General features: G+C 41.7%; 1 protein-coding gene across 1 annotated transcript in view; it reads left to right on the top strand.

Moving 5' to 3' along the window:
• slc16a10 (solute carrier family 16 member 10) overlaps positions 1-14056 on the top strand; it is a 43785-nt gene extending 29729 nt beyond the window's left edge. Inside the window, exons 3-6 of the mRNA XM_086189700.1 lie at positions 252-669; positions 7444-7587; positions 8058-8286; positions 11543-14056. Of these exons, the coding sequence (XP_086045826.1) occupies positions 252-669; positions 7444-7587; positions 8058-8286; positions 11543-11772 (1021 nt within the window). The 3' untranslated portion in view covers positions 11773-14056. The remainder of the gene's footprint in view (positions 1-251; positions 670-7443; positions 7588-8057; positions 8287-11542) is intronic.
• The last annotated feature ends 1302 nt before the right edge of the window (positions 14057-15358 follow it).

The following is a 15358-nucleotide window of genomic DNA, read 5'->3' as shown; positions in this document are numbered from 1 at the left end:
TTTGTAGTTTTTAGAGCTGAATGGAGTACTGTAAGGTATACAAATGAAAGCAATACTTAATGTCTAATACTAAAAAGCGCTAGAACACACCTACAGTGTAAGAATACGATGTGTCTGCCATCATGAGTCAGAGGTTCTGTACTCAAACAAGCACCTCAGGCTGATGAATGCCTACTCTAGAATTACACTGACGTCAGTGGTGTATGAGAAGGCTGTACACTGATGGATCATGTGGTGTTATTTTCCTGAAGGTCCCTGGGCCCCATGTACTTCACCTACGGCATTGTGTTTGCCTGCGGTTGCTCCTTCGCCTACCAGCCCAGCCTGGTCATCCTGGGCCACTACTTCAAGAAGCGCTTGGGCCTGGTGAACGGCATTGTGACCGCTGGCAGCAGCATCTTCACCGTCACACTTCCCTTTGTGCTGTCAGGCCTGTTGGATCGAGTGGGTCTGCAGAACACCATGCGTGTGCTCTGCATCCTTATGTTCGTGTTGATGTTGGCCGGCTTCACCTACAAGCCCCTGCTACCTGCCAAATCTATGAGTAGAGGGTGCCTCGCCATGAGCCAGATCTTCAACTTCAACATCTGGAAATCTTTGGGATATCGCATATGGGCTTTTGGCATCCCAGCAGCCCTTTATGGCTACTTTGTGCCTTATGTTCACCTGGTAAGATTTCTATCAGTCTCTTCCTGTCACACCTGTGTGTGTGTGTGTGTGTGTGTGTGTGTGTGTGTGTGTGTGTGTGTGTTAGTTTGTGTGTGTGTGTGTTAGTGTGTGTGTGTGCGCGCGCGTGCGTGCGTGCACGTGTGTGCATATTTTGTTTACATTGCTGGGTGTCATCACCCCTGACTCTTGACCAAAGGTAACTCAGTCTGATGATGACTAGCAGCATGTAAGTGCCAACAAAAGGAACACATTGTGTGATTTCCCAGTATTGCAATCACATGTTTTGGATGTGTTCATTGGCAACTAGGGAGCTTCAACAACACAGATATCAAAATACATACTAGCAACATGAGTTCTAGTAAAGTGAAAGGTGAGACGAAGGGAAGTCTACATTGAAATCAGCAGGGGGAGGATTTTCCATCAGATGGTTTCAGACTCTTTATATTTGCCTCCATAATCCTGCTATGATGAACACAAAAACACAAATCTCACATAAATCCCCGCCGAGCAAATTTTGTTCCTCCTTTTCAACAAATGCGTAGATATTTATGCAAATACATCAAGGTTGAAAAATGTACGCGTTGCACTTTTTCGGGGGCAAATTTATTGTTTTATCTCATTCAAAAGATGAATTAGACTTCTGACTTTTGATTAAATTGCAGGAACCCTAAATGTTGCGGTGGCTGTTACATGTCATAGTGAAGGGATTCAGTCCTTGCTTCAATCTGATGCTATTTCATAGCAACGCATATCAAACATAAAACATGACACTGAAGGCTGAGGGAGTTTCAGTGTACTTGTCTAGTGTGTGAAACAGCATGGTGCCATTTTTCAGATGATAAAGTTAAGCCAGCCAGTGAATGAGTGTGGATGATGACAGCAGATTTAGCCCACACACTGTCAGTCCTATAGGGTTTCACCCCTGGAAAGCTGGTCTTTTAATACATCAAAGTTATGAATGCAGTAGAAATACACAAGAGTATAAAAATGTACAGAGTTACAAAGTGTGATTGGAAGAGTGGAGTGTGACAGTGGATGAGTGATGAGCATTCATGATACAATTATCAGTTGAAAATCTGCAAAGTTTCTAGTAGGAAACAAACTCCTTCACTGTTCCTGCTTCAGCCCCATTAAACTTTAGGTTTCAGTGCTCATTTGCATGCATCCACCCTGGCCTTCTGGCTTAAAGATTAGCCTTTTCTCTTTGTGACATCTAAGACAATAACCATCAAAATACAAAAAAGTGTCTTTTCCTCACCTCACTTCGTTTTAAAACACTGCAGAAGTAGGAAAGGAGAGTTCAAGTGTCAGGGTTCTGTATCTGGCTTTGGGAGTGGCTTCCATGAACATACTGTATCAGTCTGCATTTCTGATTTCATTCGAGATACAGTTCTATTAACAGGTGTCACGTTCTTCAGATCCCCTTTCACGCTGCCAAGAAAATGGGAAAATGTGGCTTAAGGGAAACCTTTGGAGGGCTGGGGAGCACAGCACAACCTCAGGAGGTGACTTGTTTATTTGGATACGATGACTCTATTTTTGGTCAGAGATCATCCTGTCCCAGGGATCCCAGCCATTGTTTTCCCAACACTTCTCCGGTGACAGCTACTCAGACTGGCACCTGGCAAGAGCTCAGCTGCAGCCTAAGCACCAACCCTAACCTTCATAGCCCTACTGGTCACACGAAAACCCCCCTCCCAGCTCTCCGCTCTGCACTGAAGGCTGGTTGTCAGTCGTGTGACACGGCACAGGAAGAAACATGCATCCAACAGCACATAGTTCAGATTTTCAAGAAGAGAACCAGAGACCATGGACAAATAATTCTTTGAAATTTAGATCGACTTTGTCCTGAACGTACTCCTGTGTGTGTGTGTGTGTGTGTGTGTGTGTGTGTGTGTGTGTGTGTGTGTGTGTGTGCGTGCGTGCGCGCGCCCGCACTTGTGTGCTTTAGTGTGTATTTCCTTCAACAAAATGCTGAGTGGAGCCGTTCAGAGCCAGACAGTTACAGCTCTCTGTGTTTCCAAATCTAGCCATTCATATCTGTCGGCAGTAAAAGTGTAAAGTCCAATTTCAGACATGCACATACCCACGTTGGCAAGAGATAAGATGTTCAAGAATTGTTAATCTGTTAATAGAAGTTGTATATTTATGATTAGGGCCAAGAAAAGGACGTGGACGTACGCAAAGACTGCACATGAATTAAACTCTGATGTGACATTGTTTGCTGTTTATGGTTCAGGAGGTAGAGTGAAGTCTAGTAATTGGAGGGTTACAGATTCAAGCTCCCAGCTCCCCAGACTGTGTTGAAGTGTCCTTACTCAAGACACTGATTCCCCCTAATTGCTCCTGAGCTGGTGGGCACCTTACTGTACATGGCAACCTGTGTGTGTGTGTGTGTGTGTGTGTGTGTGTGTGTGTATTAGTGTGTGTTAGTGTGTTAGTATGTGTGTTAGTGTGTGTGTGTATGTGTGTGTGTGTGTGTGTGTGTGAGGCAACACTGTACAGCTATGACATTCATTTAACATTTTTTTGTTAATTTACTAAATTTGAGGCTGTCACCTGTCAGTCATTGTTTCGTTTTAACACCAGACAGATGCATTATTATCCAAGCCAATACTTTCAACAGTATGATGTATTGAAATTATGATGACAAAGTAAAAAAAACAAAACCATAACAACAAATGGGGCCAATTTGCAAAATAAGTACTATTGATTCTACGAAGTATATTTTACAGAGGGTACTTTGATTTACAACTGATAGATGAAATGTTTGCTGTCGTCATAGACCCCAAATACCCAAATACCCAGGAACATCTCAGTATGGGATGCATTGCTATGGACTTTGATGCAGACATTATCCTTTGACTTCTCTTCTAGCAGCAAAACTTTGGAGCCCAATCTCACACCCACCAGCTCAATTTGTAGTTTGTTTAGAGTCTGAATCAACAAATCCTAACACATCCAAGTAAAGTCAGATGAGTGGACAAGGCAAGGGTGACATCACCTTGTGGTTTGTGGAGTCCTGTTTGGAAGCCATATTCTGGCGAGAGGGAGAAGAGTGAAGGAAGCTGACCCATTTTCATAACAGTCAGGAGTGAATATCTCACTCTCAGAAGCTGCATCATCCAGTCTGGAACTTTGAGTTGTCAAACCTATAAATCCATAAAGATACGTATGTATTTGTGAGCTCAACATTCTCAAATGTGATAAAATAATCTTAAAATGTTTGTATGATGATGTTAAGTATTTTTTGGCATATTAAGCTAATAGTACATGAATTGTGAGTTTTATTCCATACCATTCACTGTCAACGCCACCATTCTGTATCATGTGATGCTGTTGACCAATCAGAGGTGTTGTGGGAAGCACCAATTTGTATGTTTGCACAAGCAGAACTAAGGTACATAAATGTGTACGCACTCATGGAAAAATAAAGAAATAGAAGATTGTCTATTGAAGATTCATGCACAGAATTGTACATAATTGTACATTTGACACTACAGGTGGTGTAAACAGTAATAATAATCAGAAACTTGTTTTTATTTTGTTGAAATATTAGCAATTAGCAATTAGCATCTTGCAGTACAAACACAATGGGAATTTGTTTCTGTTGATCAGCGAATGGATTAATTGACGATGTCCTCGCAGGAAGCAGGGCGGGGCAGGCTGGTTGCTGGCGAGGACAGATCGGCTTGTGTTGACTCCTGATAAACAGATGCGTGATACAGTCCAGACCTACTGATATTCATGATCGTTTAATTTTTTTTTGAAGACAGGCAGAGATAAGTTTTTCTTTTTTTTTTGAAAAGTGTAAACTTTTGCCAATTTCCCCACTTAGGGACGAATAAAAGTTTATCTTATCTAAACACATGTCAAGGCACTGTGCTGCAACCTTGCAGGAACCTCAAACAGACAACAGATATAACTGATGGGGGGGGGGGTGTATCGGCACCTCGTCACAGGGAGAGTGTATTATAAAGAGTTTCGCATTTTGTCTGTCTCTAAGCTAACAGTGTAGCAACGGAACACAGGGACTGTTGATTGAGCTGATCTGACAAATCGGGTGTTTTCCCGTGTGTGTGGTTTTTCTCTCCCTTCTCAATCCTTTTGAATGTTATCTTGTGTCTGCAACATAATTCACTTGACTCGATCGTGGTTCATGTTTTGGCAGAATCGTCAACACATTCCGTCAGAGTGGATTCTTTTGGATAAGAAACCGCGCAGCTGTCTTGTAGAATATAAACCGAGGGAGTTTATTTAACATCTGCAGTGTAGGAATGTTGAATTGCCAGGGACATCTCAGAGTGGGACCGGTTAAGTCTACAGTTCCTTTACTTTAGTTACAGCAGAAAGAGACGAATAATATACTGCTCTGTTAAAAGTCTGCATTGTAAGCTTTACTGAGGTAGAAGTAGATAAGTTTTAACTGTAAAAAGTAAAAGGACCCATTCTACATGATGTTTCTGGAGCTTTCAATCCTCCAGTCATTAACCTCATCAGAATGATAAAATGGTTGGCGTTCCAGTTGATTGTGTCCTCTTGAAGTTGGCAGGTGGGGCGAAGGAGTACATCAACACATTTTCTATTCAAAATCTTTGTCTTCAGGGTTCAGGTAAATATTGTGGAGAAAAGACAACATTTCCTTAGAAATGTAGGTAAGTCAATACAATATCCCCTAAAATGCAACCACTCAAGATACATTCCTCAACACTGAAACCTCCCCTGATCTTTTGTGGATTTAAAATACACAGATTTTTCCATTAAGATTTACAAATGCAGAACACGCTACTGCAATCCTCTCCAATTTTTCAAGATTTTTCTGGTCAAGAAAACTGACCAAAAAAGGATTCTGTATTCATGAATTATCTCCAGCAACTGAAGGGATGTGAGAACCCTTCTAATTATCAACCGCTCGTGGCTTTCCTCCTGCTGCGTGTAATAATAAGCTGTGAAGGAATTTCAAATTTAACACATGAACATTTGAGACAGAAGTCAAGGAGTTCATCAGTTCTGACGCAAGAATGCGTACACAAATACACACGGAGCCTCCAGTGGTTACGTCTGAGGATGTAGGAATCCCTTCCAGCTTTACGATCCTGAACATAGAGCATGTTGTTGTTGTTGTAGTTGTTGTTGCGGCGTAATAAATCATCCATAGGTCTTTGCATATGGACGTGTGACCTACAGGAGGGTTAGGGGTCAGCGGTGTCTGGAGGCAGCAGACACACAGAGCCTGTGAGCACAACAACTTCCACCAGCCTGAAGAAGTAGCTCCTCGCTCACCGCAGGACCCTTGCTGGGCTCGACAGGTCAGGGCCTCACAGAATTGTACCTCTGGGTAGCAGCAGCATGGACACAGAAGAAGAAGGCAGACAAAGAAGAATAATGAAATACGGGCTGGGTTTGGTAACGCTTTATATGAGGTCCTTTTAATAATAGCAACATGTAGTAACTGTTAAATAACTTAATATACAGTTCTTTTTACGCGAGCAGATATTTATGAGCATTTACAAGAAGCTTGTCAACAATTATTTACTTTACTGAGTCAACCTATTTTGCCATTTTAGAATATTTGCTTTCGCTTAGCTTAAGTAAATGAATACAGGTGTTTTATCACAGGTAAACATGCAACTTTTGTCCTCAAAACAACCTCAGGCAACTTGACCAGCTGATTTGCAAGCAAGCCAGTTTATACCGCTGCAACGGTTTCGCCCTGTTGGGAATCTTTGACCCAGACTGTCTTTAGTCAGTAAGTGCTTCATCGTGTGTCTGACGATCAAACGATACGATGCTACCGGGGCACTGCAGAGTAACTGCATGTCCTGATCTACAATTTGAATGGGTTTTCAATGAAAGTGAGAATAATTCCATAACAAGTAACATTCCCTTTAATGTTTCACATCACGTCACAAATTAAGTCGTAAGAAAGTGGACTGAAGAACCTTCTGTAAGGTTATTGAGCGTCTGAAACGTTAAGCAGAAGCGCCGAGGGTGGGACTCGACCAAGAAGATGAGTGGCTGACTCATATCAGAGCAGAGGGAGGCGCCCATGTGTTTTGAAAGCTAAGAATCTGGTTTATTTGATAAATCCTCAAAAAGACTGCAAAGACATTACAAACCTCACGTGATTAAAGCCAGATTACTCACAAAGTATGCTGAACCCTGAGCATCCCACCTAAGTAAATGTCATGTCCTCAGCGCATAATTAATACGTTTACTATCTCTAACACTGTCAAGTCCAGCGAACACATTCCTACTTCATGATGCGTTGCTTTTAAACCTGAATATTCTTCATTCTCTCTTGACTGATCTGTCTGCCTTGATGTTTATTGTTCCGTTTTCCCCATAAATTCAGTTTGTTTTTGACAACCACCTTCATGTATGAAGTGATCGCTCGAAATGCTGCACAACTATTTGATGTTCCAACTCAGGTTCTATGGAACTAACAGATCAGTACAACATGATGATCCAGGATTCTGTCCAGACAATCCAGGAAATGCCATGTGAAGAGTCAGAGTCCAAAACTCAACCAACCAGCTTCCTATACCAACAACGCGCTTCTCCCTTATACAGTCTGATGCGTCTATATTATGTGGCCTGGATTATAAGCATCCTGTAGACTCAAGTTGTTGCAGCATCACTGTCCGGCTGTCTCACTCACGACTGACAAGACAAGAACTTCACCGATGTCTGGACAGAGCTACAATACCGTGTTAACCTTTGTGACGCCGTGTTGTCTGTCCCAGGCTGATGCGTTTCTGTTACCGCCCACAGATGAAGCACGTCGAAGAGCGCTTTGGAGAAGATGCTAGCAAAGAAGTTCTGCTCATGTGCATCGGCATCACGTCTGGTTTTGGTCGACTTATTTTTGGCAGAGTGGCCGACTACGTTAACGGAGTAAACAAAGTCTACCTGCAGGTGAGTGAAGGTGGATTTAAGTGACAGGAAATGGGGTACAGATATTATTTTTAATAAAATCCTAACCTCTTATACAGTAAATTCCATGTGGTTTCTGTGTGATAATTTTTTATGGAAAACGGAGAGTTGTCACTTGAGTGTTTTATGTCCAGCAGAAAAATAAACAATCACTGAAAATATCTCTACCTTTAATATTTGTACCGTCCTCCCTGCAATCAATGTGCAGCGAGGACAGAGAAGCAGGACTGTGACAACTCCAGTCTGCTTTTTGATACATTCAACATGTTTTAGGTAGACTGAGAATAACAAACTGAAGGACACCTCTCAGCCGACTGATACGTGTGCCAATAATCAGTCTGACCTTTGCATGAAGAAAAGTATGAAGTAACTACAGTAGCTTTAATGTAAAAGCACAAAAACAGCAAAACTCTAGAAAATGCCTTTGTTAATGCTCCTCTCTTAATGCCCAGGTGACTTCCTTCTTCGTCATCGGCCTCATGTCCATGATGATCCCTCTGTGCAACATCTTCGGAGGGCTGATTGCCGTGTGCCTGCTGATGGGGATGTTTGACGGCTGCTTCATCTGCATCATGGCTCCCATTGCCTTTGAGCTAGTTGGGGCCAAAGACGTGTCTCAGGCCATCGGCTTCCTGCTGGGCCTGATGTCCGTGCCCATGACTGTGGGACCTCCCATCGCAGGTAACACAGGAATGGACTGAGGGCTCTACATTATGAGCCCATACAATACCAACCTCCAGCCCCTGAAGTTGAATTTTTAACTCTTCTAAAAGGGATTCAGGGTCTGCAATGTCTTGCCCAGAGCCATTGCCATGGTTGGATTTACAATTCCCCAATCAGTGACCTTGAATGTGATGATGTACTTCGTTCAGGACAAAAAATTAAAAACAGCAATGGCACCGCTGCAGCAGAGAAGTTAGTGTGTACATAAGTGGTTGGTTCTGAAGCAGTTTTGAAAAGACTCCCAGGTATAACTGCTCTAAAATCCCAAGGATATTGTGTCTGGAGAGATTTCTTCAAGGGGGGAATGTCTTTGGTGTTCTTCCTAACAGATTTGGCTAATATAAAATTTATAAAAGACAGCACAGAGACTTGCTGGTAACAAGTCTACACTTTGTAACTGCTCTTTGAATGAACTGAACAAAGATGAAACAAAAAACAAAAGATCGGTAGCACTGGTAGCTCGCAGTGCTCACAGTGAGGTGTGCTAATGCTAGCAGTACCTCCTAGCGAGAACACTTGCTTAATTAAGTTTTGGTTTCTCCTGGAATTAATTCCACCATATCTCATGTTTAACCGCTGTCGGAGGCACCTGAGCTGTTGGCCCATTTGTGCATAATTTGCAAAGGTGGGGCTGATTTTGATGGCAGCACTAAATGTCGCTAGCATGCTGGCTACTCGTCTTGCTAGCTGCAGTGAATAGCCTCAGGTGTTTTGAGCATTTTGGGGTTTGCTGCTTGCTTGAATGTCTGTAGTGGTTGGACATGAGATGCAAGGTTCTGAGAGTGAGATAGAGTTCATTCATGATGTACATGGCACTCAGTTCATGCTAGCTGACCAGCGATCGCAATGTCAAATGCTGTGATTTTATTTTATTTTTAGCAAAGAAGACGACCAAGTCAGCAACACCCACCTCTGAAAACAGCTGACATGGGAAGTTGGTGGGACTGAATAACTTAAGTGAAGCAAAATGCAAGTTGGTCTGCATGTCAGGCTAGTTCATTACCGCTGATCGTCTGGAGTCTGACTTGCTGAAATGATCACAAGACACACCAGTCGCTGCCTGTGACAGTTTTTTTGCTGTCGGTTAGCAGAAAATGGAGTGACTCAGGCAGCTCGGGTGGTGCAGCGGTCGTCTAGCACGAGAAGGTTTCTGTTTTAACCCCAGCTTTCTCTGATGCTTGCACCATCGGCGTGCATGACAATACAGTTGAGTTGGGTAGACTGTAAAAGACCTTTGACAATCAGACATGAAATGAGTAGATAGTTACTGCAGCATAAAACCATCAGCAGTATCCGGGCCAGTATTCTTAGTCTAGGAGACTCGCCTGGGTCATGCAATTATAATAATTTTGAGAGTTTTTATTCATCTTTGCTGTAAAATATTATATGATTTGACCCAAATTAGTATTATTAGATGCATTTCTTTCAAGTTTTTTTTTTTTTTTTACATTTCCTTTTTGATTTGACTTGGTTTAATTGTTTCATTGTGTTAGTAGGGTGGAGTGAAGCACAGATGCTTGAGTTACTTACTGATACTTCTGACCACTGAAGTTTGAAATATTTATGACTAAATATTTTCAGAAAACCTCAATCATTCCCTGCTGCTTCATTGATGAACAGGTTTCAGATGTTATCATCATGATGAAGGAATTTTGAACTGATCCAGAGACTTAAACTCAATATTTTTGTTCCCTCAGAGCAAAGCGCATATTATTCCAATACGGAAGGAGCTCAGATTTTCAAAGCTATTTTACACCACCTAGTGTTTTGTTTTGGTTGAAGGGTGAAAATAGAAGCGCAATTGTGACTTTGTTGTTCATACACGAGGAAGAAGAAGAATAAAATAAGATGCAGCAGTACAGTCTGAATGCAGCGTGAGGCTTTTTCCAACTGGACAGTTCCAGGAACTTTTTTGAGAGGAACTACCCACTTTTAAGCTTCCCAACGAGAACAAGAGACCTTTAAGGGCTTTTTCCTGTTTTCACCAGAAATACTAGATCGTAGTACACAGCTTGACGTCATTTCTTCACGATACAACAAGAGAGAGGATGCCTTGGTCAGTCTGGTGTGTAATGAACAGGGCACTTATCTGTACTTTATTTCCGACTCTGAACTGAAGAATTACGATCCTTCCTGTGGTGCATGCACACAAAGCAGGGTAGTTACGCCTGCATTTCTTAGAACTACATCAAGGATGTATAATGTGAAACCAGGAATAGCTACACACTGGATAGCCGTTCCAAGGCCGGGATATTTCTTTCGTTAAAGTTCTGCAGATTCAGTTCACAAATACGTTTATTGAAGATGATGTGATTCTTGATGAATTTTTATTTTCTCTAAGACCCCATATACTATTAGTTTTGCTCAAAGTTTGGTTTTGTTCTTTGTGTTATATCAAGTGTGTATATGTGTTTGCATACAAGGCTGCTGAGTTGCAGGACAAATTTCAGTGTGAGCTGACAGGAAAGTATTAAATCATATCATTATCAAATTTACTGGGGTAGCTTTTGATACGGGCGGCACGGTGGTGCAGTGGTCAGCACTGTCGCCTCACAGCAGGAAGTTTCCAGGTTTGAGCCCCGCCTGGAACATGGGGTCTATCTATGTGGAGTCTGCATGTTCTCCCTGTTCCTGTGTGGGTTCTCTCTGGTACTCCAGCTTCCTCCCACAGTCCAAAGACATTAAGAGGGGATGAGGCTGATTGATACTCTAAATTGACTGTAGGTGTGAGTGTGAATGGTTGTGTTGGCCCTTTGATGGACTGGCGATCCATCCGGGGTGAATCCCGCCTCTCACCTGAAGGCTGCTGGGATAGGCTCCAGCCCCCCTGCCCCACAACCCTTCACAGGATAAGCAGTAGAAAATGGACGGATGGATGGATGGATTTTGATACAGGTTTTCTTCCATTACATTTGAGGTTCCAGACACTGAGGAGTCCTGGAAGGTTATGCATTCTCATGGAAATTTATGGGTAAATCTGTGTATGAATTCTGGATTAAAAGGTCTCCTTGCCAAAGGAGCCTATTTTTCATCTGTGCTGATGCTGATTAGTTTTCTCACAGCGCCATCTGGTGGCATTGTACATCTCTTATAACCCCCAGATGACTATACATGCATTTTAGGGCATTTTTTCTATTTGGAGACTTTTTTAAAAAAATTTAAATTCAGCTTTATGGCTTGTCTTAAATTTTTATCGCTCTCTCCCTGGTCTTAGGTTTCATCAGGGACCGACTGGGCAACTACGACTTGGCCTTTTACCTGGCAGGTATCCCCCCGATGATAGGAGGAGCTGTGCTGTGTCTGATCCCGTGGGTGGAGGCTCGGCGTAAGAGGATGGAGAAAGAGGAGGCTCTAAGGAAAGAGCAGGATGTTACCCAGAAGATGATCGAGGATGAGAGGCCTCAGGAAAATGCACAGTCAAAAACTAGCGAGTCTGTCCTCTAAGTGCCTGAGACACAAACACACACGAAGACACGCGCGCAGGGTCAAAAAGACACTTCTGAAATATGTGTGTGTTTAGTCAAGATTGACACGACTGAAAACGTCAGCAAATGCCAAAGAGGTGAAGCATAAGAGTCTGAACCATGAATGTAATGGTGATGAACTATGCATTAGATTGTTGTTGAAATTAATCTTAAAGGTAAACTTGAAGAATGAAAATAGGGAAAAGAAGGAAAGGGAAGGGGGGGTCACTTCACTCTTGATAACGACAGATGGCACTCTGAAAGGGGAAGATGGACGTTATATCAGTTGTATCAGTTATATCAGTTATTATCATTTATATCGTTAAATCAAAACTACTATGTTCTTTTAGACGTAGAAGAAAAACACACGTAGGACACGAGAAACTTGTATGTGTGTGTGTGCAAGTGCTTTTGCCATCTTTATTGTTCCAGACAGAAGAGACAGAATAACGAATATCAGGGTTGTCTACTGGTGCTGCTCTGAGAGTGCAGGGGCTTCTTCAAGTATTAGTTCAGATCCTTGAACCTGTCAGCGCTGTGGCAGTGCTCTGACTTAGAGGGAAGCAACTTTAAGCACCGACATCATCTCAAGTGCCTCTGTCTCCCAGGATGGAGCTTAAACACATTGCTTAATTCTGGATCACCAGCCGCCCACCCCTTCTACAAACACATATCACTTAGTCCAGTTTTACTGCTGTCTGGAAAGTTTTTGTAAAGAAATTCAAGCGTCTGTGGTGCAACATTTCATGAGACACTCATGAATTTACATTGTGATAACGCTGGTGAAAGTGGGAGCTGCTTCCAGATTTTTAAGGAAAACAAAGTCCAGGTCTTAAGACAATCACTACTGTGTCAGCAACGTATCATCAGCTTAGCTGGACGGCCTCTTGAAAGGACCACAAACAAACAGGTTATGTCAGACTGCACATGTACTTATAGTATCCTGAAGTAACTTGTTGTTGGAGACTGATCCTTCACTATTGGAAATAAAACTGAGACAAAGAGTTTGATTAATTATTGACAAAGTGGCTGCAGGTCAAGATAAGTCAAGTTATTCATTAACTCTGTGTATACAGTTAATAAGCCTCGAGTTGAAAGGTGTTAGCTTTATGTTTTCAAATTGTATTTATTGCTCTGTTTTGGTGTAGAATGTCAGGCTTTAATTCACGGGCATTTGCTTAAAGCTTCACTTTCATTTACTGAAGACCAAATGTGCTGAATGTACTTATTCCCTGTGACCACACGCTGGCGTCCTTGTCTCCAACATGGAATGATTTTTGCTCGGCAGACCTGTGACACACTCTACCTCAGATGTTGTGGACAAGTAGAGCTCTGTTCTCCATCTGGACCACACCAACCTTGGTATTCCTACGTCAGAGGCAGAGCTCGCGTATGAGCGAGAGATGTAGAGTCTGCAGAGGCCAAAGCTTTTCTCTTAAAAAAAAAAACACAAAACAAAACACCTTTCGTTATAAATCAAGCATGTGAAACATCTGCAGTGTTTACATATTTTACCCTCTTGAAATATGTTCTTCCATCATATACAGTTGCCTTTCAATTCAAACTGAACATCTCCGCGATGCGCAGGCTTGCTTGGTTTGTTTTTCCTGCCGCGACACTGCTATTCATCGATGAGCCTCAATTAACGTCTAGTTAGAAAACTTGTACCTCTGACTTTTGATTGTTTGCCATACAAAGTCAAATGTTTTGATGCTTAATCACTATTTTCCTCACTAATTTATTTTTGCTATTGCTGATGAGCCATCCAGAGACATTGTGGGAAAATACATATATTGTGATGTAGTCATTTTACCTATAGACTGCCTTAAAAACTGCCTTAAGTCTACTTATATTGTCTTGAAAATGTATACGCTTTATTCAAGTTTCCTTCTGCGTGTTTTTGAGCCTTCTGGATGAGCTTTATTTGAAGTTCACAGCGTTTTATTGCTTGTGTCCTGTCGTTTCTTTTAATATCGCATTGATTTGTATTAAGAATATCATTTATACATGTAAACAGTTTGTGTCTGCTGCAATTATAGATAAAGCTTCTGTAAAACTACCGGTTTGCTACTGTTAATAGTATTTTATTCAGCTTATTATTGTTTACTCTGTGCTGCTTTAATACTCACAGTATGAAAGTATCTTTATTCAGGTATTGTTTTCTATCTGTTGCAGGACAGGAAATTTATACAATGTATTACTATTCAGACAATCAAATCGCGAGATTTTCAACAGAGTAAAAACCATTGAGATTTTCTGTGGCTCTCTCCTAATTCATCTTTCCACATGAGATCAGCTCATTCATTCATTTTTTTCACTGCACATAGGAAACAGCATGTGAAGATCCGTGCAGTTGAGCTGCTTGGGGAACAAACATTTTCTATGTACTGTTATAACATTAGGGCAGTTCTCACAGTATTGGTTTTGTTACATTTCCCTCATTTCACCATCCAAAAATGTCTCAACAACATCAATAAAACACTAGTGGACAGTACAATGTTCATTACAGGAAAACACAACTTTTAAAGCCCCATTTTTAAATTGACATTTTGTCTCAAGGGGTAAATGTTTGATACAAACAGGAATATGTTTGGAGAGTAAAAAAGAAAATCGTTTGACCTGGAATGAACACTTGTGTCAGGTCATCGCGAGGTCATAGTTGTATGAGTCATGTACGTGCACACTTCTGCCTGTGTGTTTGCATGCATACTCGCACATAAACTGCATATTTAATATCTGGGCAGGTAATATGCAAATTTGCACAATGTTGCTTTAATTTGAATAATGTCTCAAAGATTAAATGCCATGATTTTCCTATTATCGTTAACACCACCACAACCACTACTACTACTACTACGAATGAAAAACGATGATAATAACAATAATGATAATGATAAACTTTTTTTTTTTTTTGACAAGCCCAGTTTTTGACATTAACGGATACAGGTCAAGTCCAACGCTAGCGTGTCTTTATTTCATAGGCTCGCTTGGACGCGTGAGATGATGCAAGTAGACGTAAAAATATTAAGTATATGGAATTCTTCCCGATTCTTCATTCTTCCAAACACTAGGGGTCGCCACTCTCCATCACTGACCAACGCATCTGCTGACAGAGAAACGCAATAAAAAGAGGTCTTACTCGGACGTGAGTTCACGATACGATGAACGTCAATCATCATGTGACTTGACCGTCTCATGGACCCTATTGGAAATCTTTACTAAATTTAAAAAGATCAAATTCTTAAAAAAGTCAATCACAATGTTTTTTCTGAAATAACTGCAGACAGGCAACAAGCTAAGGACAACAAACACAACCGCAACACTGACTAACTGCGATTCAAGATAGAATGAGCCAGAGGGAGGCTAGCTGCTCAGTTTGTTTCTGATTATTGCATAAATTAAGATTTGAAGGCGAACATCCTTCCAAGAGATACAACCCACTTGCCCTGCGACCCTTTACGGGTAAGCGGTGTCGATGTTGCGGTGATGTGTGGATGGAATCCCACTTTCCTCTGCGTCATTCGGAGTGTTTATACACCGAAGGAGCGCTCTTCCCAATAGACAAT

This window comes from Aulostomus chinensis, chromosome 20 (assembly GCF_037954235.1).
Source record: "Aulostomus chinensis isolate RoL2024-O1b breed Wild chromosome 20, RoL_Achi_v1.0, whole genome shotgun sequence".
Lineage (NCBI taxonomy): Eukaryota > Metazoa > Chordata > Actinopteri > Syngnathiformes > Aulostomidae > Aulostomus > Aulostomus chinensis.
Note: the sequence above shows the minus strand (reverse complement) of the source record. Positions and strands in the feature narration are given on the sequence as shown.